This window comes from Pongo abelii, chromosome 14, assembly GCF_028885655.2.
Source record: "Pongo abelii isolate AG06213 chromosome 14, NHGRI_mPonAbe1-v2.0_pri, whole genome shotgun sequence".
In the NCBI taxonomy this organism is placed as follows: Eukaryota; Metazoa; Chordata; class Mammalia; order Primates; family Hominidae; genus Pongo; species Pongo abelii.
In genome coordinates, this window is record NC_071999.2 from 106390434 (window position 1) to 106415377 (window position 24944).

General features: G+C 40.0%; 1 protein-coding gene across 5 annotated transcripts in view; it reads left to right on the forward strand.

Annotated features, from left to right (window-relative positions):
- Positions 1–24944, forward strand: part of PCCA (propionyl-CoA carboxylase subunit alpha) — a 461053-nt gene that overhangs the window by 109390 nt on the left and 326719 nt on the right. For all 5 annotated transcript variants that reach the window (XM_024230769.3, XM_054529192.2, XM_054529194.2 and 2 more), the window contains exon 7: positions 12727–12858. In XM_024230769.3, coding sequence (XP_024086537.1) covers positions 12727–12858 — 132 coding nt within the window. The remainder of the gene's footprint in view (positions 1–12726; positions 12859–24944) is intronic.

A 24944-nucleotide genomic window follows, 5' to 3' on the forward strand; every position in this document is an offset into this window, starting at 1 on the left:
GTCATAGCATACAGTGTACCATAAATTAAATACAGTTTGTGAATATGTCATTAGATTTTAATTGAATTTGCAATTAGCATCCCAAACATTTAAAAATCGTGTGGGTTTATAAGTTTTTATTTTTGAATTTTAAAATAACAGAACCTTTACCCCCTTCCACTACCCATCTCCCATAGCAATCACATTCCTTTATGTTCTTATCCTAATGAATCAGCTAAATTGGGTTTTAATTTACAATAAGCTGATAAGAGTTAAAGAAAATGACTCCTATAAATGTAGTAGGTGAGAGGCTGAGGGCATCCTCTTCTAGGTTATTCTGCTCCTTCCTCCCTTTGTTGATGCCCCACAGTCAATGTTGGGGAAAATTAATTAGGATTTATATTCCAGTCTTCTCTAATGTGTTGTTACCATCGCACGGACTCAGGACTTCCAGTGCGTTGTTGACTAGTACCAGTGCACATCCTTACCCAGGGGACTGGAACTTACTCAGGATCACAAAAATGATACTAGGAATGTTTCTCCCCTCTCAGCATTCAAATGGTCTCCTTATCTTTCATTTGTATATATTTATTTTTGAGACAGGATTTTGCTCTGTTGCCCAGGCTGGAGTGCAGTGGTGTGAACACGGCTCACTGCAGCCTTGACCTCCTGGGCTCAAGCAGTCCTCCTGCCTTGGCCTCCTGTGTAGCTGGGACCATGCCTGGTTAATTTTTAAATTTTTTTTTTTGTAGAAACGGGGCCCCACTGTGTTGTCCAGGCTGATCTTGAACTCCTGGGCTTTACCTTTTATTATTTTAGTTTTAATTTAATTTTATTTTTTGAGACACAGTGTCACTTTGTCGCCCAGGGTGGAGCACAGTGGTGTGATCTTGGCTCACTACAACGTCTGTCTCCCAGGTTCAATAGATTCTCCTGCCTCAGCTCCTGAGTTGCTGGGATTACAGGAGCATGCCACCATGCCTAGCTAATTTTTGTAGTTTTAGTAGAGATGGTTTCACCATGTTGGTCAGGCTGGTCTCGAACTCTGGACCTCAAGTGATCCAGGCACCTTGGCCTCCCAAAGTGCTGAGATTACAGGCATGAGCCACTGTGCCCAGCCCTTATCTTTTATTTTTAATGATTATTGTTTAAAGTACACTGAGTTCAGGTTAAAAACCAACTGCCAAAGTAAATTTTAACACCTAAAAGCCGGGAGAAGGGGCCATTCTTCTTTTATGCAGTAACTCTTTGGAGTCCAGTTACTAACATGCCCCAGATTTCATCCTGGTGCTAAACTGACTTGTTTTCCAATAAAAAAAATAAAAGTCTGAGTAATATTGCGTAGGAGTACCAGAAATGGCCTTGTTGGAAATCAAAACTATTTACATTCGTTAAGAAATCTGTTTGCAGGTGTGTCTGCCACATTTACAGCACAGTGTACAGCTCCTGGCACTCAATACACAGTGTTGCACAGCTTGCCACAGGAGTATAAAGTGGAGGTAGTAAAAAGGTAAGGAAGAAAGAGGGAGGAGGATGAGTTGTTCTCTATTCATTTGCTTCTCATTTCATCACTGATTTGGTGGTACCCAGACCTTTACAGAGCCGGTCTCCATAATACTGGTGCAGGTGGCCTAATGCCTAGTTTCTGTTGCTCAGATAATGCAGTCTCATCTCATCTGTGATTTCAGCAGCACTCATGGCAATGGGAACATTCTTTTTCTTTGCAACCCAGGAGTAAGATTGAATCTCTGATTAAAGAGCACAGCTTGAGTGTTTTGGACATGGTAATGCTGCAGAGGTGAGTTCCTGTTCTGGCTGTCCATGTCCAAACAAGTGAAACAAATGTTTTCGTACTTTGCAGTTGCCACATTCATTCATTCATTCATTCATTCATTCATTCATTCATTCATTCATTTATTTTTGAGATGAGTTTCACTCTTGTTGCCCAGGCTGGATATGCAATGGCATGATCTTGGCTCACTGCAACCTCTGCCTCCCGGCTCAAGTGATTCTCCTGCCTCAGCCTTCCGAGTAGCTGGGATAACAGGTGCACACCACCATGCCTGGCTATTTTTTATATTTTTAGTAGAGATGGGGTTTCACCATGTTGACCAGGCTGGTCTCAAACTCCTGACCTCAGGTGATCTGCCCGCCTCGGCCTCCCAAAGTGCTGGGATTACAGGCGTGAGCCACCACACCCAGCCTGCAGTTGCCACATTTAACCTTTAGTGCTAGTAAACATTTCACCGTGGTTCACTTTGTACAAAATGAGAATCTTTACTGAAGTATCCCAGCCAGACATAACAATGTACTTTACAATTTTTTTTTTTTTTTAAAAGCCTAAAGTCCCTGGAAGAGGCTGGCAAACTGGCTTGAGAAACACTTCACTGGGCATAGAGCTGCTGAAGCTGCTTCTAGTCCGTGTGTTGATTTCACTCCTGTAAGTTGGTGGCTACTCTGAAATAGTTTTCAAAATTTTTATTGTAAAATAAAAGGCAGTTACAGGAGAACTATACAAAAGAAACGTATGGCTTAATGAACTATTATAAGGCGAACAATTTTGAAATCATGAAATAGGTCCAGACGCAGATGTTTACCCTGAATCCTGGAAGGCCGTGTGACCCATCTCAGTGCTAACCTCCGGCCTCTCTCTAAACATGCCCATTCCTTTGGCTTTTATGGTAATCATTTTTTTTTTGCATTTAAAAATAATTTTATTGTCCAAATGTGCCACCTTGGACACAATATTTAAGTCTTGTCCATTTATTTTTAAATTTGGTAAGTCTTTAAAATCTTAGTCTGTAGGCTCCTCTTGCTTCCTTTTCTTCATGACTTATCTGTTGAAGAACTTGGGTGTTTGACTTACAGAGTTGACTTAGCTCACTGCACGGCGATGGTGTAGCTCAGTGGTTTCCCCCATTCTTGGTGTTTCCTACAAATTGGCACTTGAATTCAGAGATGGGATCAGACTTGGATTTGATGCCTTTGATGAAGACTATAGGAGGCACATAATGTCTTTTTAGCTCTTTTTAAGATATAAGCAGACTTTGATGCTTACTGCCCATATCTAGTAATTTATTGGATTATAAAATTTTGGTAGTTTAATGCTAACATTTTTTTCATTAGTTAATTGGAATATATTTAGAAAGAAACCCTTCTTCTCATTTACTGTTTTATTACCACTGGTACAATCCATATATGAAAAGCAAGATAAATGCTTAATTCTTTACCTTTATTTACCATTTCTGAAGTAATGATTGGTTCCTTATCATCCCTCGAAGTTAACCAATTCTTTTAAAAAAATCACTATGAAGTCATAGTGTTGAAATTACTAGTGAAGTCAAGTTGTTCCTCTTTGGTCCGTGGGGCCTAAGTTGACTCACAGGTCTTTTCGACTTGACCTCAAAATCTTCTCTAGCTTCCTTGCTATCTGATCTGACAGGACATTCCAGGCTCATGTTTTACATTTTCTGTTCCAACTCTTTATTTTTATTTATTAATTTATTTTTGAGACAGAATCTCACTGTCACCCAGGCTGGAGTGCAGTGGTGCGATCTCGGCTCACTGCAAGCTCTGCCTCGTGGGTTCACACCATTCTCCCACCTCAGCCTCCTGAGTAGGACTACTGGAGCCTGCCACCATGCCTGGCTAATTTTGTTTTTGTATTTTTGATATAGACGGGGTTTCACCGTGTTAGCTAGAATGGTCTCGATTTCCTGACCTCGTGATCCACCCGCCTGCGCCTCCCAAAGTGCTGGGATTACAGGCGTGAGCCACAGTGCCTGGCCTTCTGTTCAACTCTAATCAGCCATCTTTTCAAAATGCCTTGGCTTCTTCTAATGGTATTTGGAGATCACAGTTGGGGTACTAGGCATGGTCATTGCTACTGATTGGTCATTTTAAGCCTTTTTAGTTGCAGGCTAGGAAATAAAATATACATATATATTAACAGGTTTTTAACATATGTGTTTTATGTTATATATATATATTGCTTATAATACAATATGTTATCTTAACTATATTATATTAATAAAATATATACCATATGGCAATATATTTACTATATAAATGTGTTTAAATATAATGCCAACCCTAACCCAAAATAGGGTATGTGTATAAAAAAAATTTATATTATAATAATCATACTGTATTAATAAAATACGCATAACATTTTCTCATATATAATGTATATAACAATATAAAAGTATAATTAAATAAAGTCTACATTTTATGTGAGACAAAACAACTCCTGTGTTTGTAGCAATATTTTCCATTACAATTCAAAATTGCAGAACTTTAATCTCTTCTTTATTGCCTCTGTGTATCTTCATTCTTCTGGATTCAGAATTCTGACTCTCAAGGATAGGGGAAATGACAGAATTAGAATATCTCACAATTGCTTATTTGTCTTGTCCGGTGCTATACACAGAGCAATCTCAGGATAACAATGTTAATACCACTACCAATATGTTTACTAAAGACATTAAAAATGTATTTGTACATAATCTTCCTTTAATATTAAAAAAAAAAGTTGTACTATATCTATATTGCCAGAAACTGTGGCTGTTATCTATAAGGTTTTATATATATATCTCCTTAGCTTTCATTTAGTTTTAGCTCTACAAGTAACTCCCGGCTCTTTATGTTGATATCTCTTTTGTCATTTTAGTTTCCTGAAGCTCATTCTCTAGTACAGGAGTGGGCAAACTTTTTCTGTAAGGAGCCAGAGGGTAAATATTTTTGGCTTTGTAGGCCCTATGATCTCTGCTAGTACTCATTCTTATTCTTGTAGTGAGAAATCAATCACAGACAGTGTAAACTATGAGCATGGCTACGTTTCAGTTTCATATAATTTTCACATGTAATGATACAGTATTTAAAAAAAATTTTTGCCTGCCCCCCCACCCCCAATAATTAGTAAAATCTTTTCTTAGATCATGGACTGTACAAAAACAGGCAGTGAGGCTAGGTGCGGTGGCTGTCACCTGTAATCCCTGCATTTTGAGAGGCTGAGGTGGGCGGATCATCTGAAGTCAGGAGTTTGAGACCAGCCTGACCAACATGGCGAAACCCTGTCCCTACTAAAAATACAAAATTAGCTGGGTGTGGTGGTGCATGCCTGTAATCGCAGCTACTTGGGAGGCTGAGGCAGAGAATCGCTTGAACCTGGGAGCTGGAGGTTGCAGTGAGCTGAGATTGCACCATTGCATTCCAGCCTGGGCGACAAGAGCGAAACTGCGTCTCAAAAAAAAAAAAAAAACAGACAACAACAACAACAAAACACCAAAAGCAGGCAGTGAATGGGCCAGATTTGGCCTACACACCAGTTTGCAAACCTCTGCTATATTGAACTTCTCAGAGGTTATGAGTTCTTGCATGTTGTTAAATTTTCTCTTCCTTTTATAGTTGCACTGACTTCTATGGATTTAAAATTCTTAGCTTGACTCAGCCTGGTGGCTCATGCCTGCAGTCCCAACACTTTGGGAGGCTGAGGCAGGAGGATCACTTGAGGCCAGGAGTTTGAGACCATCATAGGCAACATAGCAAGACTCCATCTCTACCCCCCACCAAAAAAAAAAAAAACAAAAAAAAACAAAAAAACCTGGGCACGGCAGTACACACCTGTAGTCCTAGCTACTTAGGAGGTCAAGATGGGAGGATCACTTGAGCCCAGGAGTTTGAGGCTGCAGTGAACTATAATGGCACTCCTGCACTCCAGGCTGGGTAACAGAGCAAGACCCTGTTCCCCAAAAAGAAAATAACATTATTAGCTCATACTTTCTTTCCTTGAGTTTCTTACTCAAAAGAGTTTATTATTCCATTTTCTTTTGGTATAAAACGTTGCTGTCAAACTCTGATGATTATTTAAATTTCTCTTTTGTATAAGTTACCTATTCCTGGTTTTTTTTTTCATTTTCTTTTACTTAAGTAATATTGCTAGAATTTTTCTTGGTATGTTGGTCATCCTGGAATGAATTTCTCCTGTAGTGTGGTCTTTTAATATGTATTTTTAGTTCAAGTAAATTTTCTTGAGTTGTATTTTTAATATTTGCTCTTTTTTTTTGCTTTGGTTCTCTTCAAGGATTCCTATTATTCATATGTTGGATGTTCTTTTTTATCTTCAATATTTGTCATCTTCTTCTGTATTGTTTATTCATTTTTTATATTTAAATTAAATATTTTTATTTTCACTTTGTCTTTCTCATAAGGCATTGTCTGTTTTCCTTATTCACTCTTACATTCTTTGTAGCTGTTTTCATTTCTGAAATGATTTTCTTTTTCGTTTCTAATTGTATCCTGGGTTCTATCATCTCATTTCTGAGCTTTTCTAAATCTGATTTATACTATTTTATGTTATGTGTTATTTAAAAATGTCTTTTAACTTGTTTTGAAATATTAGATGATAGGCCGGGTGCGGTGGCTCACGCTTGTAATCCCAGCACTTTGGGAGGCCAAGGTAGGCGGATCACGAGATCAGGAGTTCGATACCAGCTTGGCCAACATAATGAAACTCCATCTCTACTACAAATACAAAAAAAATTAGACAGGCATGGTGGTGCGCGTCTGTAGTCCCAGCTACTTGGGAGGCTGAGGCAGGAGAATTGCTTGAACCTGGGAGATGGAGGTTGCAGTGAGCTGAGGTTGCGCCACTGCACTCCAGCCTGGGTGACAGAGTGAGACTCCGTCTCAAAAAAAAAAAAAAAGAAATTAGATGATAGTTTTGATCTGTTGTATTGGTATGTTTTTCTCCTGTGCTTTCCTGCCTTACATGTATGTTATTCTGGTCCCTTTTTTTTTGCCTTATAAAAACATTGTGTTGGGGCCAGGCATGGTGGCTCACACCCGTAATGCCAGAATTTTGGCAGGCCGAGGTGGGTGGATCACTTGAGGTCAGGATTTCGAGACCAGCTTGGCCAACATGGTGAAACCCTGTCTCTGCTAAAAATATAAAACCATATTAGCCAGGCATGGTGGGGGGCGCCTGTAGTCCCAGCTACTTGGAGGCTGAGGCAGGAGAATTGCTTGAACCCCAGAGGCGGAGGTTGCAATGAGCCAGGATTGCGCTGCTGCACTCCGGAGTGAGACTTCGTATCAAGACAAAAAACAAAAAGAATTATGTTGGATTTTACCTTGATACTTTTATTTTGCTTAGTTTAATGTGTAAAATTAGTTTTTCTCTACATTTCTTTTTAAAGAGCCATGTATTTTAAAATCAGTGACTCATGCCCAAGAAGTTCAAACACTTGAATAGAGATAGCCGGAAGTGGTTTATTCTGAGGTCTTGAAAAGAATGAATTAACCCTGTAATCTCCCCAGTATTCTTTTTGATGTTCCTGTTGACATCACTGTATTCAGTGGGTGCTCCTTTCTATCTGCTACATTAGTTTTTGAAAGCTTTCTTTCTGACTCAGTTTATCTCATGTGCTAACTTCCTGAACCAATCCTGGAACTGGCCCTTTCTACCAGAGACACTTTTTTCTTTTAGCATGGAATAGTATTAAAAACCACAATCTGGGTCTTTTGGACAGTTCAGCTGTTTTTCCGTGGCTTTTTTTTTTTTTTTGAGACAGGGTCTTACTCTGTCATCCAGGCTGGAGTGGAGTGACGCAGTCTTGGCTCACTGCAGCCTCTACCTCCTAGGCTCAAGCAATCCTCCTACCTCAGCTTCCCGAGTAGCTGGGACCACATGAGACCACAGGTATATACCACCATGCCTGGCTAATTTTTATATTTTTTGTAGAGAAAAGTTTTTGCCATGTTGCTCAGCCTGGTTTCAAACTCCTGAGCTCGTGCAGCTCACCTGCCTCGCCCTCCCAAAGTGCTGAGATTACAGGTGTGACCCTCTGCGCCCAGCCCCATGGCTGTCTTTTTCTTCTGACCCTGGTTTTGTAGTTATCCAAGTAGCAACTCTTGGTGAGCCTAAAATCTATACACTTTAAAATCTGAATTCATGATATAGCAATTTACTAACTTGTGGTATTTCTAAGAATGAAATAGGTATCATACATTTTAATTTTTACAATGATTCTTTCTGTCCTTCATTCCTGACATAAAGCCTATGGTAAATTAAATCTCATTTCCTTAACATACTGCTCAAACCCAACCCTTTCCCCCATTCTTCTATTAAAATTTGTCCAGAACCATAAAATCACAGAATTTAGGAAATGAGTAGAATTTTGGAGCAGCGATTTCAGCTTTTCATAATTTCTTTCTCTTCTTTTGTCTTGCTGTGTTGCCCATGCTGAAGTGTAGTGGCTCGTCATAGATGCCATCATAGCGCACAACAGCTTTGAACAGTATCTGGGCTCAAGAGATACTCCTGGCTCAGCCTTCCAAGTACCTGGGACTACAGGCACACTTGGCTCATAATTTTTTTTTTAAATGAATCACTTTAATGATGAAAAATGCCCGCTTTTTGTGATCATAAGACATTTATTTGCATTCAGATATTATATGTATCATGCAAGGTAAATTTAAAAGGACCTTAAAAAGCATATTTTTGGAAACAAATATGGTTGCTATTGCATAACAAAAAACTTACAGTGATTAAGGGAAACTGATAATTAGATGGATAACAAAAAATACCAGGTTAACAGAAGAGTATCGAAGGTTACTGGTGGATAAAATCTGGCCTTTTATTGTAAACCACACTGCTGCCTAGTCAAGAACTGAAAACGTTTGAAACATGCTCCATCACATTGCAGTTACCACACTCTCTTATCCTGACCTCATCCTTTTTGGTTACAGATTTATGGGAACCAAGAGCCTCTAATGTTGCTTTCTCATTTTGCTTTAATTACTTTTAAAGGCCAACCTAGGGAGCACTTCCAAAACACATTGATAAAAAGGAAGTTAAGTCATTGAAACATTTGTAGTTATCCAGCATACTACTGGCTATTTTTCTTTTGTATTGGGTGGGACAAAAAATAGTCACTAAATACTTGATGTGAGCTTTTTTTTTTTGACAATTTTACATTTTTGGTTGAGTAATTTTCCTCAAATTAGAATGCACAAGAAAAATCTGGTTAATCAGTGTTTCAGGTCATTGGGCTCCTGTTAATCAGAAGTTTTACTGTATAATCATAATGTATTTTGGATGCTCTCATTTATGTTATTTCTTCAATTCTTTGTGTGGGTACTCTGATTGCTTGATTACATCTGCCTGGCATAGTCGTTTTTAAAGCAGCATTTATAATAAAATTTTCCATCTTTGCAAGTAAAATGAGAATACGGAAAGACAATTGATGGTTGAAGCCTGATTGTTTCCTCTTGTCTTTACTTAGTGTTTAGTGGGTTTCAGGTTTTGGGTAAAGAGAAATGAATATGATTATTGTCCTGGTCCGAAATGATTCATGTATCCACCTGGAGACGTAGAGTTGATAGAGGTGTAGGCTTACCACTATTATCTCCTCATACAGAGCAGCGCTACTTCCTACGTACGTGCTTTACATTTTTGGGGATTTGCATAAGATTTTTTTTTTTCCACGAAAATAAGGTTCTACTAAAACCAAATACAAAAACATTTGATAGAGAGATACTTTATAAGCACCTCTTATGGCTGAAGGGGTTTCTTATCTAGCATCCTGCCACTTGTAACACCAGCAAATTCTAGGCATTTGGGTTCCTATAATATTATTTTAGAGTCCTGTGGACCTAGCTGTCTTATTATTCTAGTGTCCTCTTTTTTTTCTGGAGACAGAGTCTCACTCTGTTGCCCAGGCTGGAGTGCAGTGGTGCAATCTTGGCTCACTGCAAACTCCACCTCCCAGGTTCAAGCAGTTCTTCTGCCTCAACCTCCAGAGTAGTTGGGATTACAGGCGCGCACCACCATGCCCAGCTGATTTTTGTATTTTTAGTAGAGACAGGGTTTCACCATGTTGGCCAGGCTGGTCTCAAACTCCTGACCTCAGGTGATCCGCCCGCCTTGGCCTCCCAAAGTGCTGGGATTACAGATGTGAGCCACTGTGCCCGGCCATTCTAATGTCTTCTTTTTATCAAGACTTCTGGAAAGTGGACAAAAACTAACAGTTGTGGCACTCAACTTGGTGCTTTGTATTATTATTGATGGGGTTTAGGACATGCTACTCCCAAATTTGGCACCTTGGCATATAAGCTGAAGGATTTGGAGAAAACAGCAGAAGCACGAAGGTCTCTGACCTTCCCCTTCCTCTCTTCCCTGAAGCAGGTCCTAAGACCTAGGAGGGACTTTCTGACCTTCCCTGAACCAGGTCCTAAGACCTTCATGTGAGAGATGCCCTTCCTGTATCTGGAAGAGAGGAGCATCCTCATCCCCATAGAGAAAAGGACGCAGAGTAATCTGAGTAGTTTTCCCCAGTTTATGACACTTACCTCTTGCTCTCCATGCTATCATCTCTCCATAACTCACCAGTCCTCATCAACCCTGTATAAAAACACTGAAGTTTAACTGTTTCTTTGGATTTTCATTTCCTTATGCAGGTGCCAGTGTCATGTACAACTTACATTAAGTAAATGTGTATGCTTGTTTTTTTGGTTAATCTATCTTTCGTAATAGGTGCCCTAGACATAAACTTAGAAGGGTAGAAGGAAAATAATAGTTTTCCTCCTGTACATTATTTTATTTAATTCTTTAATCAAACTTAAAAGTCAGATATTATCCACATTGTCACTCAAAGAAATGGGTGCTTTAGACTCAGGGTCTAAAATTTCCCTTTTCTTTTGTTTTGCTTTTGGATAGGAGAGAAGCATACCTCTTGAATTTAAAGACATTGGCTTTTCTACTTATTTTCTCTGAATGATTTCATTCACAACTTTTATTTTTATATTTATTTTTTTGTGATGCAGTCTCGCTCTGTCGCCAGGCTGGAGTGTAGTGGCTCCATCTCGGCTCACTGCAACCTCTGACTCCCGGGTTCAAGCAATTCTCCTGCCTCAGCCTCCCGAGTAGCTGGGATTACAGGCGCGTGCCACCACGCCCAGCTAATTTTTTGTAGTTTAAGTAGAGACAGGCCTTCACCATGTTGGTCAGGATGGTCTCGATCTCCCGACCTCAAGATCTGCCCTCCTCGGCCTCCCAAAGTGCTGGGAGTACAGGTGTGAGCCACTGCACCTGGACTGCCGTTCACAACTTTTCATTCTGTTGTGTATTTGATGCGTTTAAAAATCTGTATTTTGGCCAGGCGCGGTGGCTCATGCCTGTAATCCCAGCACTTTGGGAGGTGGAGGCCGGTGGATCATGAGGTCAAGAGGTCGAGATCATCCTGGCCAATATGGTGAAACCCCATCTCTACTAAAAATACAAAAATTAGCTGGGCGTGGTGGCGCGCTCCTGTAGTCCCAGCTACTCGGGAGGCTGAGGCAGGAGAATCGCTTGAACCCAGGAGACGGAGGTTGCAGTGAGCCAAGATTGTGCCATTGCACTCTAGCCTGGTGACAGAGTGAGACTCTGTCTCAAAAAAGAAAAAATCTGTATTTCAGCCTGGACTTGTCTAATAACCTCTATACCTCTATATCTGCCTCCTGAACATGAATACTTGACTATTGCAGAGGCCTGTCAGCTCAGCGTGTGCAAAGTTGGAGTCATCATCTCGCCTCTTAAATATTTATCTCCTTTTATATTCCTTGTGTTTATTCCTTGTTCTACTTCTACTTCCTGCTCAGGGTGGGTTTAATCCTCCTGGTCATGATGGCCAGGAGAGCAGTCCAAGCAACAGGCTACTCAGCTGCCCTGGTCACCAGGAGAATGAACCTTTTTTCCCAAGTCAAGATTCTTTGCAGGCAGCAATGCTAACATGGAATGAACAGGTGATGTAAAAGTGATATACAAATATGCAGTTTATTGTTTATACCAACTCTCACAAGGTCGTAGGACAATCAGCAGTTAGGTGGCTTCCTCGAGGAAGGCCTGCATATAGGTCTAGTTTTTCCCATTTTATATTTACCTTCAGTTCTTTATGTAATGACTTCATCCTTTATCTCAGCAAATACCCCCATTACTTTTCTAGACTATGCCCTGTGGTGGAGCTAATGGCATCATATTTTGTTCTGTCTCTAGATCTATTTAAGTCATTAGCTTTTTTTTTTTTTTTATTAGAGTGGCATAAACAGAGAGGTAGATCCATTGTCAGGGTATTCAGTGTGGTTTGCGCAGTGATTTTGATTGCAACGGAACCCTACCCAGTTAAATTCCCACTGGATTTTTGACTCATCTTTTGTAGTCACAGGATGCAAACATGTACTTTCTTTTGTCTGTTTCTCTGAGGTGTCAGTGATCTGTTCACGTTTCCTGGAAATTGTTGATATCCTGTTGTCTTCATCCATGTTATCTCCTGTGTTTAGCTCAGAGCCTGGCACAGAATCGGTGTTCAGGAAATATGGATATTTGTGTTATACTAGGCACTATGCTGCAGGCTATTGGGAACACAGAGATTTATAAGGTGTTTACGGGTGACCTTACTGGCTAGATTAGGTGGCGTAGGACGTTATATACAAGTACAGTGTCATAGAGTGGCTTTTCCGAGGCACACTGTTTACCTAGCAGGAGTTCTTCAGTGCTTTCGGTAGTTTTCATTTGACTTTGTTGCGTGCATCTATCCACACATGTACTATATGCAGTATAGTATTTTAATGTGTTGGCTCAAAAACTGTTGTTTCTGCAATAAAAATAATTAGAAAATACACATATGGGCTTTTCTTTTATAAAATTGTGACTCCACATCATGCTCCATAATGTTCTTGTTATAAATTTTGACTTGTTTTTCTCCACAGGCAGCAGAAGATGTCATTTTCATTGGACCTGACACACATGCTATTCAAGCCATGGGTGACAAGATTGAAAGCAAATTATTAGCTAAGAAAGCGGAGGTTAATACAATCCCTGGCTTTGATGGAGTAGTCAAGGTAAGAAGCTACTTTAACTTTTATTGTATGTGTCTTCAAGTTAAACATTTTGTCAAAAGTATAAGATAAAATGTAACTATTGCTTTTTTGGGATATATATATATGTATATATGTACACATATATATGTACATATATACACATATGTGTATATATATACACACACACATATACACGCACATACATACATGTATATATGTTTAAAAAATCAGTGTTTTTACATTTATTTATTTATTTATTTGAGATGGAGTCTTGCTCTTGTCGCCCAGGCTGGAGTGCAATGATGCAATCTCGGTTCACTGCAACCTCTGCCTCCTGGGTTCAAGCGATTCTCCTGCCTCAGCCTCCCGAGTAGCTGGGATTGCAGGCGCCTGCCACCATGCCCAGCTAATTTTTGTATTTTTAGCAGAGACAGGGTTTCACCATGTTGGTCAGGCTGGTCTCGAACTCCTGACCCCAGGTGATCTGCCTGCCTCGTCCTCCCAAGGTGCTGGGGTTACAGGCGTTAGCCACCGCATCCGGCCAGAAATCAGTATTTTTAACTGGATTATTTTATTATTTTTAGAGATGGGGGTCTCACTCTGTTGCCCAGGCTGGAGTGCAGTGGTGCAATCATAGCTCACTGTAACCTTGAGCTCCTAGGCTCAAATGATCCTCTCGCCACGACTCAAGAATCCCTCCTTCTTTAGCCTCCCAAGTAGCTAGGACTACAGACACACACCACCACACCTGACTAATTATTTTTATTTTGTAGAGATGAGGGTCTCACCGTGTTGCCCAGGCTGGTCTCAAACTCCTGGGCTGAAGTGATTCTCCTGCCTTGGCCTTCCCAAGTGTTGGGATTACAGGTGTGAACCATTGCGCCTGGCCAACTTGGATTATATTAAATAGCATAAGTTAAAAAGAGTGAGAAATTGTTTGAGCATTGTATTTAATGAATCAGCAGTGACTCAGACTTTCATAGAAAAAATTTGGTTATTAAAAAATGTACTGTCAGATCTCTGGACTGCATTTAATAGTGGTATGTGTTTCATGTGTTAAACGTTATGAGTTTCTCTGTATATCTTTATCTTGAGCTTCTCTCCATGTGCGTAATATGTAAGTTAGGATCATGTTTCTCGTGAAAGTGGTATAGCTATAGGTAACTGTATATTGCAAACATTTAGCAAGGGCCTTCTGCAGCTGAAGGCTTCTGAGGGAGAAATGCAGAAATTGAAGTATGCAATTTCTCCTTTTCCCATGAAAAATTATTCTATTTTTTTCTAGTTAGAAGAGAGTCCTCAAGTAGAGTTTTAACCCTGTGATTTGAGTTAGCCTGCAGGAACTCTTCATTTCAGCATTTCTTATTGTTACTTTTGGCATTCTGTGTTGGGCTGTTCTTCATTATGCAAGATCATTTCATGCATTAGAGGACGATTAGAAAACTTGCCCCCTGGTTAATAAATATCCTCAGCTTCTTGCCCATATTTACCTGCATTTACTTTTATCTATGTGTATCCATGTTGTTTCTTCCCCCTTGTTACAAGGAAGAGGTGTTCCACATCCTCTGGAAAGCCAGTTCCTCCTCCTGTGCTCCAAATGTATTCTTTATAGCCTTCACAGGCTATGGTTTTACTGATTATCTTTTCTCTCTTCTGTATCTTAAAATTCTCCTCATCTTTTAGCTCCTTTCTGTTATCATTGCTGTTAAAAATGCTCAGTGAACAAATGTATTGGTCACTCAGTTATGTGAGAAGGATGTGGTGATGAGATACACATGATCTGCATATCATAGTACTCACAGTTTAGTGGGAAAGAAACAAACATTTCTTCCATTCATAAAGCACCTTCACCCCTATCACTCTGCAGCTAGTTGCCACCTTCTTTCTCTCATCCCCTTTCAGTGCCAAAGCTCTTAGAATTGTCCTTCCTCACTTTCATTTCTGTATCTTTCACTTAATCTTTTCTTGCCGTCTAGCTTCTTTCCTCATTCCTACTGAATTTCTCTTGCAAAGCTACCAGCAACCTCTTCCCTTTGTTAAATCCAATATATAATTTTGAATTCTGATCTTATTTCAATCTCTGAGCAGCATTTGAGTCTCTTGGTCAGTCCATACTTCTCTCATGAGATACTCACTTTTGGCACATTACTCAGTTCTAGTTTTTGTGTTTTTTGGCTTGTTTGAATGCCCTTCTTATATTCCTTCCCCATTGTTCTTCCTATCTTTGTTCCTTAAATGGGGGTTTTATTCTGGGTCTTGAGTAGGACATTTCCTCTTTTTATTGTGCTAACTTGCCCTGGGCAATCTTACTTTTTTTTCATGGCATCAATTGCCACCTTTTCTTTTTTCTTTTACTATTATTATTCTTTCTTGAGACAAGGTCTTGTTCTGTCACCCAGGCTAGAGTGCAGTGGCACAATCATGGCTCACTGCAACCTCAACCTCCTGGGCTCAAGTGCTCCTCCCACGTCAGCTTCTTGAATAGGTGAGACTATAGGTGTGTGCCACCGCACCTGCCTACTTTTTTATATTTTGTAGAGACGGGGGGTCTCACTATTTTGCCCAGACTGGTCTCAAACTCCTGGGCTCAAGCAGTCCTTCCTCTTGGCCTCCCAAAGTGCTGGGATTACAGGCATGAGCCACCGCACTTGGCCTATTGCCACTTTTCTGACCAATCTCAAATGTATCTATCTGTTCTGAACTTCAGGATTACATATCCAGTTGCTTCTTATATAGCTCTTACTACTTGATGCCTCTGAGGCACCTTGAAACTAACAAGTTAAAAGCTGAACTCATCTTTCTCCTGAAACTAGAGATTGGTACTATAGCCCATGCACACCTATTTTTATAAATAAAGGTTTATTGGAGGGCAACCATGTTCATTCCTTTACATATTGTCTATGGTTGCTTTTCCACTACAGTGGTAGAGCTGAGTAGTAGACTCAACTACATGGGACACATAGTAGACTATGTGACCCACAAAGCCTAAAATATTTACTTCCTGATCCATTAAGAAGAAGTTTTCCTATCCCTGCTCAAAAATTCTTGTCCCTCATTCTTTTCTGCCTAGGAAGGTGATGGCTAGAAACATAGAGTAATTCTTAACAAATGCGACTGTGGAGAATTCACTCAGATAGCTTTCTAATCCATTTACTTCTTTCTTTGCCCGTGCTAACCAACCCCAAATTCCAGCTACTATCATCTAGTCTGGATTACTTCATCTGCCTTCTAATTAGTCTCCTTGTAGTCATTCTTGCTTCCATCCAATTAATTTTTTAAAAATTCTTCACCTCAAGTATTTATAATGTCTTTGTGTTACAGTCTAATTATACTTTTAGTTATTTAAAAATGTACAATAAATTATTGTTGACTGTAATCACTTTGTTGTGCTGTCAAATACTGGATCTTACCCATTCTATCTAACTGGACCCATTTTTGTACCCATTACCCATCCCCACATCCCCCACCCCCACTCCTCCCCACTACCCTTCCCAGCCTCTGGCAATCATCATTCTACTCTCTATCACTGTGAGTTCAACTATTTTAATTTTTCGCTCCCACAGATGAGTGAGAGCATGTCAAGTTTGTCTTTCTATGTCTGACTTAGTTTATTTAACATAATGTCCTCCAGTTCCATCTATGTTGTTGCAAGTGACAGGACCTCATTCTTTTTGGTGGCTGAATAGTACTCCATTGTATATATGTACCACATTTTAAAAATCCATTCGTCTGTTGATGGACATTGAGGTTGCTTCCAAATGTTGGCTATTGTGAATAGTGTTGCAGTAAACATGGTAGTGTAGATATCTCTTTGATAGACTGCTTTCCTTTCTTTTGGGTATATACCTAGCAGTGGGATTGCTGGATCATATGGCAGCTCTATTTTTAGTGTTTTGAGGAACCTCTATACTGTTCTCCACAGTGGCTTTACTAATTTGCATTCCCCCCAACACTAAACAAGACTTCCCTTTTCTCTGTATCCTCGCCAGCATTTGTTATTGCCTGTCTTTTGGATAAAAGCCAATTTAACTGGGGTGAGATGATCTCTCATTGTATTGCATTTCTCTGATGATCAGTGATGTTGAGCACCTTTTCATATGCCTGTTTAACATTTGTATGTCTTCTTTTGAGAAATGTCTATTCAGATCTTTTGCCCATTTAAAAAATTGGATTATTAGATTTTTTTTTTTCTTGTTGAGTTGTTTGAGCTCCTTATATATTCTGGTTATTAATCTCTTGTCAGATGGATAGTTTGCAAATATTTTGCTCCCATTCTGTGAGTTTCTCTTGACTGTTGATTGTTTTCCTTGACTGTGCAGAAGCTTTTTAACTTGATGTGACCCCATTTGTTTATTTTTGCTTTGCTTGCCTGGGCTTATGGGGAATTACTCAAGAAATCTTTGCCCAGACCAACATCTTAGAGAGTTTTTGCAATGTTTTCTTTTGGTAGTTTCATAATTTGAGGTTTTAGGTTTAAATTTTCAATCCATTTTGATTTGATTTTTGTATATGGCGAGAGATAAGCACCTAGTTTTGTTCTTCTGCATCTGGTTATCCAGTTCTCTGAGCACCATTTATTGAAGAGACTGTCCTTTCCCTAAGGTATATTCTTGGCACCTTTGTCAAGTGAATTCACTATAGATGTATGGATTTATTTCTGTGTTCTGTATTCTGTTCTATTGGTCTATGCCAGTACTATGCTGTTTTGATTACTATAGCTCTGTAGTGTAATTTTAAGTTAAGTAATGTGATTCCTCCAGTTTTGTTCTTTTTCCTCAGGAGAGCTTTGCCTATTCTGGGTCTTTTGTGGTTCTATATAAATTTTAGGATTTTTTTTTTCTATTTCTGTGAAGATTGTCATTGGTATTTTGATAAGGATTATATTGAATCGGTAGATTGCTTTAGGTAGTATGGACATGTTAACAATATTGATTCTTCCAACCCATGAACATAGAATCTCTTTCCATCTTTTGTGTCCTTTTCAATTTCTTGCATCAACATTTTATAGTTTTTTTTTTTTTTTGAGATGGAGTCTCGCTCTGTTGCCAGGCTGGAGTGCAGTGGTGCAATCTCGGCTCACTGCAACCTCTGCCTCCCGGGTTCAAGCAATTCTCCTGCCTCCAGCTCCTGGGTAGCTGGGACTATAGGCATGCACCACCAAGCCCAGCTAATTTTTTGCTTTGTTTTTAGTAGAGACGGGATTTTACCATGTTGGCCATGATGGTCTTGATCTCCTGACCTTGTGATCCACCCACCTCTGCCTCCCAAAGTGCTGGGATTACAGGCATGAGCCACTGAACCCGGCCTGTAGTTTTCATTGTAGAGACCTTTCACTTCTTTGGTTAAGTTTATTCCTAGGTATTTTATTTTATTTTATTCATAGCTATTGTAAATGGGATTATTTTCCTGATATCGTCTTCAGTTTGTTTACTGTTGGCGTATAGGAATTCTCATCCATTAATTCATGATACTTCAGTTTGAGTGACCAAAAATCCGGATTTGATCATATGCCTATCTTTAATAACTTTTGAATGACTACTCATATAAATGTTTTAAATGGTTGGATTTTGCGTAGCTCTCCAAACTGATACTGTGCCAGTCTATCCTTTGCGTTGTATGTATCCGCCATACTTCACATTGTTCAGATTCTTGAAACTTATGTACTTAGTCATATCTGCTTCTGTCTTCATTCCTGATTGTCTCTTAGTCATTGTTTAGGTCTTGGTTTAAATGTAAATTACTCACATAGGCATTCCTTAACTGTCTTCATTAGATTAGGCTCTCTGCTGTATTTTTCCTTAGGACCCTACACTTAACTCATCACGTTTTAAATCATTTATTCATTCATCTATTCAGTAGATATTTACCAAGTGCACGCAATTTGTCTGACACTGTTTGAAGTGCTATTGATATGGCAGTGAACAGAAGAGACTGAACATATTTTTATGCCCTCAAGGAGCTTACACTATAGAAGGAAATAGATGATAAATAATAAAACATGTAATATGTTCTATGTTGAAACATAAGAGAAAAAGACTGCTGGAAGGTGGGGCTATATTCACAATTTTATATACAGACATCTCTTGATATCTACAAGGGATTGATTCCAAGACCTACCCCCTCAGATACCAAAATTTGTTGATGCTTAAGTGCCTTATATGAAATGGGGTAGTGTTTGCATATATCCTACGCTCATCCTTCTGTATACTTTTTTAAAAAAATTTTTATATATTTATTTTTTTGAGGTGGAGTCTCACTTTATCGCCCAGGCTGGAGTGCAATGTCATGATCTCGGCTCACTGTAACCTCTGTCCGCCCCGGGTTCAAGCAATTCTCCCACCTCAGCCTCTCAAGTAGCTGGGATTACAGGCATGCACCACCATGCCCAGCTGTTTTTTGTATTTTTAGTAGAGATGAAGTTTCACCATGTTGGCCAGGCTGGTCTTGAACTCCTGACCTCAAGTGATTCACCTGCCTTGGCCTCCCAAGTGCTGGGATTACCGGTGTGAGCCACTGTGCGCAGCCCTGCCGTATACTTTAAATCATCTCTAGATTACTTATAATACCCTAAAACAATGTAAATGCTATGTAAATAGTTGTCCCACTGTGTTTTAAAATTTGCAGTATTTTTATTTTCCTCCCTTCCCCTTCCCCTTCCCTTCCCCTTCCCCTTTCCCTTCCCCTTCCCTTGTTTTGGTTTAATCCATGGATACAGAACCCAAGGATATAGAGGGCCAAGTGCATGTTTAGCAGACCGTCTAAGGAAGTGGCAGGACAAGTCATGTTGCTATCCTGGAGAAGAGCAAAGCATACTAGGCAGAAAGAATAACAAGTGCAAGATTGTTGGTTGAGGTTGAAGTGTACCTGATACTGAATAAACACCGAGGAAGCATGTGATTGGAATCATCAAGAGACAATTTAGAGATAAGGTAAAAAAAGATAATGGTGCAGTAGGGAGCTTAGGTTTTTAGGGCCTTACAGGCCATTTCAGTATTAGGTAAATGCCTCCTTCCTACACGGAGTATAAGCTTCTGATGGCAGGGATGCTGCTCTCTTTATTACTATATCACATGCACATGGTGCCTAGTATATTGTCAGTGCTTAGTCAGTGCTCACTAGGTATTTGTAGAATGGATAATATTCTAGGAGATAAATTTTATACATATACCTATTTTATATACATTGTCTGCCATTTAGTACATATTGTTTAGTCACATTTATTAGAGACACCAAAAGAAACCAAAAACCAAGAGAAAAAATTAAAAGACAGTAGAAACAGATCCACATGTGCTTTAGATATTGGAATTGGCTGAGATAACTACGATTTATATGCTAAAGAAATCCAAGGAAAATATGGAGAAAATAGATAAGTATATAAAGAATTTCATCCGGGTATGGTGGCTCATGCCTCCCAATCCCAGCACTTTGGGAGGCCAAGGTGGGCGGATCACCTGAGGTCAGGAGTTCAAGATCAGTCTGATCAACAGGGCGAAACCCCATCTCTACTGAAAATAACAAAAAATATTTGAGTGTTGTGGCAGGTGCCTGTAATCCCAGCTACTTGGGAGGCTGAGGCCTGAGAATCCCTTGAACCTGGGAGGTGGAGGTTGCAGTGAGCCAAGATCACGCCATTGCACTCCAGCCTGGGCAACAAGAGCGGAACTCTGTCTAAAAAAAAAAAAAAAAAAAATTTCACAAGAGAATTTGAATCTATTTTAAAAATTAAATACAAGACCGGGCGCAGTGGCTTACGCTTGTAATCCCAGCAGTTTGGGAGGCCGAGATGGGTGGATCATGAGGTCAGGAGTTCGAGACCAGCCTGGCCAGCATGATGAAACCCCGTCTCTACTAAAAATAGAAAAATTAGCTGGGTGTGGTGGTGCGCACCTGTAATCCCAGCCACTTGGGAGGCTGGGTAGAATTGCTGGACCGCAGGAGGTGGAGGTTGCATGGAGCCGAGATCGTGCCACTGCACTCCAGCCTGGGTGACAGAGCGAGACTCCATCTTAAAAAAAAAAAAAAAAAAAATTAAATAGAAATTCTGTAACTGCAAATATATGAAAATAAGGACTTTAGATAGACTTAACATTGGACTCAATCAAGCAAAATATAGTATCCATGTTATAGCATCTATCAGTTTTTGTGTGTGTGTGTGTGGCTGAGTGATATTCAGTTGTATGAATATACCTCTTAAAAAAATCCACCTGAGGTCAGGAGTTCAAGACCAGCCTGGCCAACATGGTGAAACCCCGTCTCTACTAAAAATACAAAAAAATTAGTTGGGTGTGGTGGCAGGCACCTGTAATGTCAGCTACTTGGGAGGCTGAGGCAGGAGAATTGCTAGAACCCTGGGGACGGAGGTTTTTTTTGTGTATGTGGCTCAGTAATATTCAATTGTATGAATATACCACTTAAAAAAATCCATCTGAGGTCAGGAGTTCAAGACCAGCCTGGCCAACATGGTGAAATCCCGACTCTACTAAAAACAGAAAAAAATAAGCTGGGCGTGGTGGCAGGCACCTGTGATGTCAGCTACTCGGGAGGCTGAGGCAGGAGAATCGCTAGAACCCTGGGGGCAGAGGTTGCAGTGAGCTGAGATGGCACCACTGCACTCCAGCCTGGGTGACAGAGTAAGACTCTGTCTAAAAAAAAAAAAAAAAAATCCATTCATTAGTTGAAAGACATTTGGGTTACATTTTGACCATTGCAATTAGTATTGCTACAAACATTTGTATGTAAGTATTTGCTTATATATTTGTTTGTTTATTTGTTTGTTTTGTTTGTTTTGAGATGGTGTTTCACTCTTGTTGCCCAGGCTGGAGTGCAGTGGCGTGATCTTGACTCACTGCAGCCTCTGCCGAGTTCAAGTGATTCTCCTGCCTCAGTCTCCCAAGTAGCTGGGATTACAGGCACCCACCACCACGTCTGGCTAATGTTTGTTTTTTTTTTTTGTATTTAGTAGAGACGGGGTTTCACCATGTTAGACTGGTCTCGAACTCTTGACCTCAGGTTATCCACCCGCCTTGGCCTCCCAAAGTGCTGGGATTACAGGCGCGTGCCACTGCGCCCAGCCATATGTCTGTTTTTTAAGTTATTTGGGGGTATGTACCCAGGAGTGGAATTCCTGGGTCATGTGGTAATTCTTTGTTTAGCTTTTTGAGGAACTGTCAGGCATCCAAACCTTTATGTACTCCCTTCCTCTTGTATAATCCACTCCTCTTCAATTTGGGTAGAATCTGTGAATTGCTTCTCTAACTAATAGAATAAATATGGCAAAGGTGATGTCATATTACTCCCTTAATTAGGTTGCATTATATGGCAAAAGTGATGGGATGTCACTGCATTCAATTACATTATGTGGCAAAGTGGTTGGATGTCACTCTTGTGATTATGTTTCATTATATAGTACTCAATCTTAACAGACTAGAGAACAAGATTCTTTTTGCTGGCTGGATAAAGTAAGCAGCCATATTGAGGAAGCCTGCTTGGCAGTGAATGGTGGGCGGGCAGATTCTAAGGATCTATGTAAGGACAGTCTCTACCCAAGAGCCAGCAAAAGGCTGGGGTCCTTCATCATGCGGCTACAAGAACATAATTCTGCCAAATACCTGAATGAGCTTGGCAGCAAATTTCTCCCCATTTGAGTCTCCAGTGACAATGCAGCCTGGTTCACTCCCTGATTGCAGCCTTGCAAACCTCTGAGCAGTGTATGATGAAATTATTATTATTATTTCCTTATGAGGTCTTGTCCTCTTTACCTTTTTGTTTTAGACATTTGTGTGAATTTGGGTAGGGGTTTGGATGTGTCATTATGAACCTTGATCTGCTCAGCCTGAATATTTCTACCAGTATAATTATATATTTTTTTGATGAGGAATGTTGCCTTTTTGATATCTTCAATTTGGTCTTGATTTATTCACAAGAATACTGATGCGTCACTGTCCAAATTATTTCTGGCTTGATGATGAATGGTGGAGTCCTCAAGGGTTCAAGGAAGAGACCATCAGGAGAGCGTTTGATCTGGAAATTCTGTTTACACGGGAGATTTTTCCTTATGAAATTAATGAATGTAGTGTCTCATAGGAAGGGAATGTTTCTTGGCTAAAGGTCCAAAGGTGACCGTTGTGTGCTGGGACATGGGAAATGCGACGGGTATTATCTGTATCTGTCAACTGAGTAGTTTGTTGATTCCGAGGGAGAGCTTGTGGAACAATGGCAGGAATTAAGGTAAATATACTGCCACCCATATCAATAAAATTTTTACTTGTTTCTCCACTAATAATTAGTGAAAATTCTTCTTGTGAGGTGAAGAGTAAAAGGAGAAATGGGTACTTGATTTGCTGTTAGAACATTGCCTACTATCATTTTTTCCCAATTCTCTTGAATAAAACAGAACAATTATTTTTCCATTGTAATTTCTTCTTACAATCTCTGCAGGTTTCTTTATCAAAAGACTGGTGTTTAATTTTTGGAGTGGGAGCATCTAATTTTATCTTCAAGGGTATCAACTTATTCTGGGTCTTACACTGCCTTTGTTTTCAGGCTCTTTTGAAATGTGTAATATAGAGTTATGTTGTTTGACAATGTGGTGCCTTCCCAGCCAGTTTTTGCTTGTTTATAACATTTTCTTTTTCTGGCTTAAGGCTGTTCACAAGAAGTGAGGAAGGAGCTGGGGTCACAACTACTTGAGGGCTTACTCCTGAATGCTAACTGAAGGTAGTAAGAGCTCACCCTGGAAGTCTCCAAGGGGCTTATCCTTCGTCTGCTGGCACAACTGGATTAGAGTTACCTGTTTTCACAGGAAAGATTTTGGTAATAGCCTTCAAAAGACCTTGTCCAATATTTACAATTTCTTTTTTTGTTTTTTTTTTTTTTGAGACAGAGTCTCTTTCTGTCACCCAGGCTGGAGTGCAGTGGCGCAATCTTGGCTAACTGCAACCTCCACTTTCTGGGATGAAGCGGTTCTCCTGACTCAGCCTCCCAAGTAGCTGGGACCACATGCCTGAGCCACCATGCCTGACTAATTTTTTTTTTTTTTTTGTATTTCTAGTAGGGACTGGGTTTCACCATGTTGGCCAGGTCTTGAACTCCTGACCTCAAGTGATCCACCTGCCTCGGCCTCCCAAAGTGTTGGGATTACAGGCGTGAGCCACTGCGCCCAGTCATTCACAGTTTTTCTAAACCCCACTGGCTTTCTGTGCATTTGGGGTCTGAAGTCACTCTCAGGATATTTCTGTTTCCCCTTTCTAATAGGTCTTCCTATTTCCCTCTCCTTGTTCCCCACTTTGTAACTATCCTTGGTGAAATGATGCCATTTATAAAGAGAAGACCATGAATTTGCATTACATATTTAATGCATGTAAAGAAACAGAAGTCTGACTCTGAGAGACCACAGACTTAGTCTGAGACAAACTCATGGGAGTCTCCTAATGGCATATTGAATATGTCGTTTGTGCACCTCATGTCTTGGGCTCACAACCTAATAATGGTTGGCCATCTCTAACTGCAAACCTGACAGTGCCTTGTTGGTTTAAGATTTGGAGAGACTATCTTTCCTAGGCCTAGTCTTCCGTGGACAAAGCAAGTCAAGACAGAGGAAAATACTCAAGGTTCCCAGGTAAATTGTGTTCTATTTGGATGATGATCTGATGAAACCTTCTGAACTCACTGGCTTCTAGAGTCAGCATGAAGATGGGCTTATGAAACCTATGCCTGTCTTCTTTCAGGTGAACTTTGACTTATGGACTTAGAATAAAAAATGTTGAGGACATTATATTAGTAATATGGGAGGTTTCTTCCAATATTAAACATTTTCAAATGTGATAAGAAATTCAACGGGTCTTTATTCCTACAGTTCTTGAAAAGGAAATTGTACCTCTACCCAGGGTGACTCATCTCACCATTGTGGCTGGGGAGACCCCCAAGGGGGTCGCTCAGTGGGCCTCAGAGAAGCATGCAGATGCCAAATCTAGGATCTTGAACTGTGGCTTTTAGTGGGCCTCAAACATGTCTCTTTGGGTAATACACTTGGTTTTGCTTGTTCAACAGGTTATTTTGGTTATCTTCTTAGGAGGCTGCATTTTAGTAAATTTGGAAAATATGGAAAG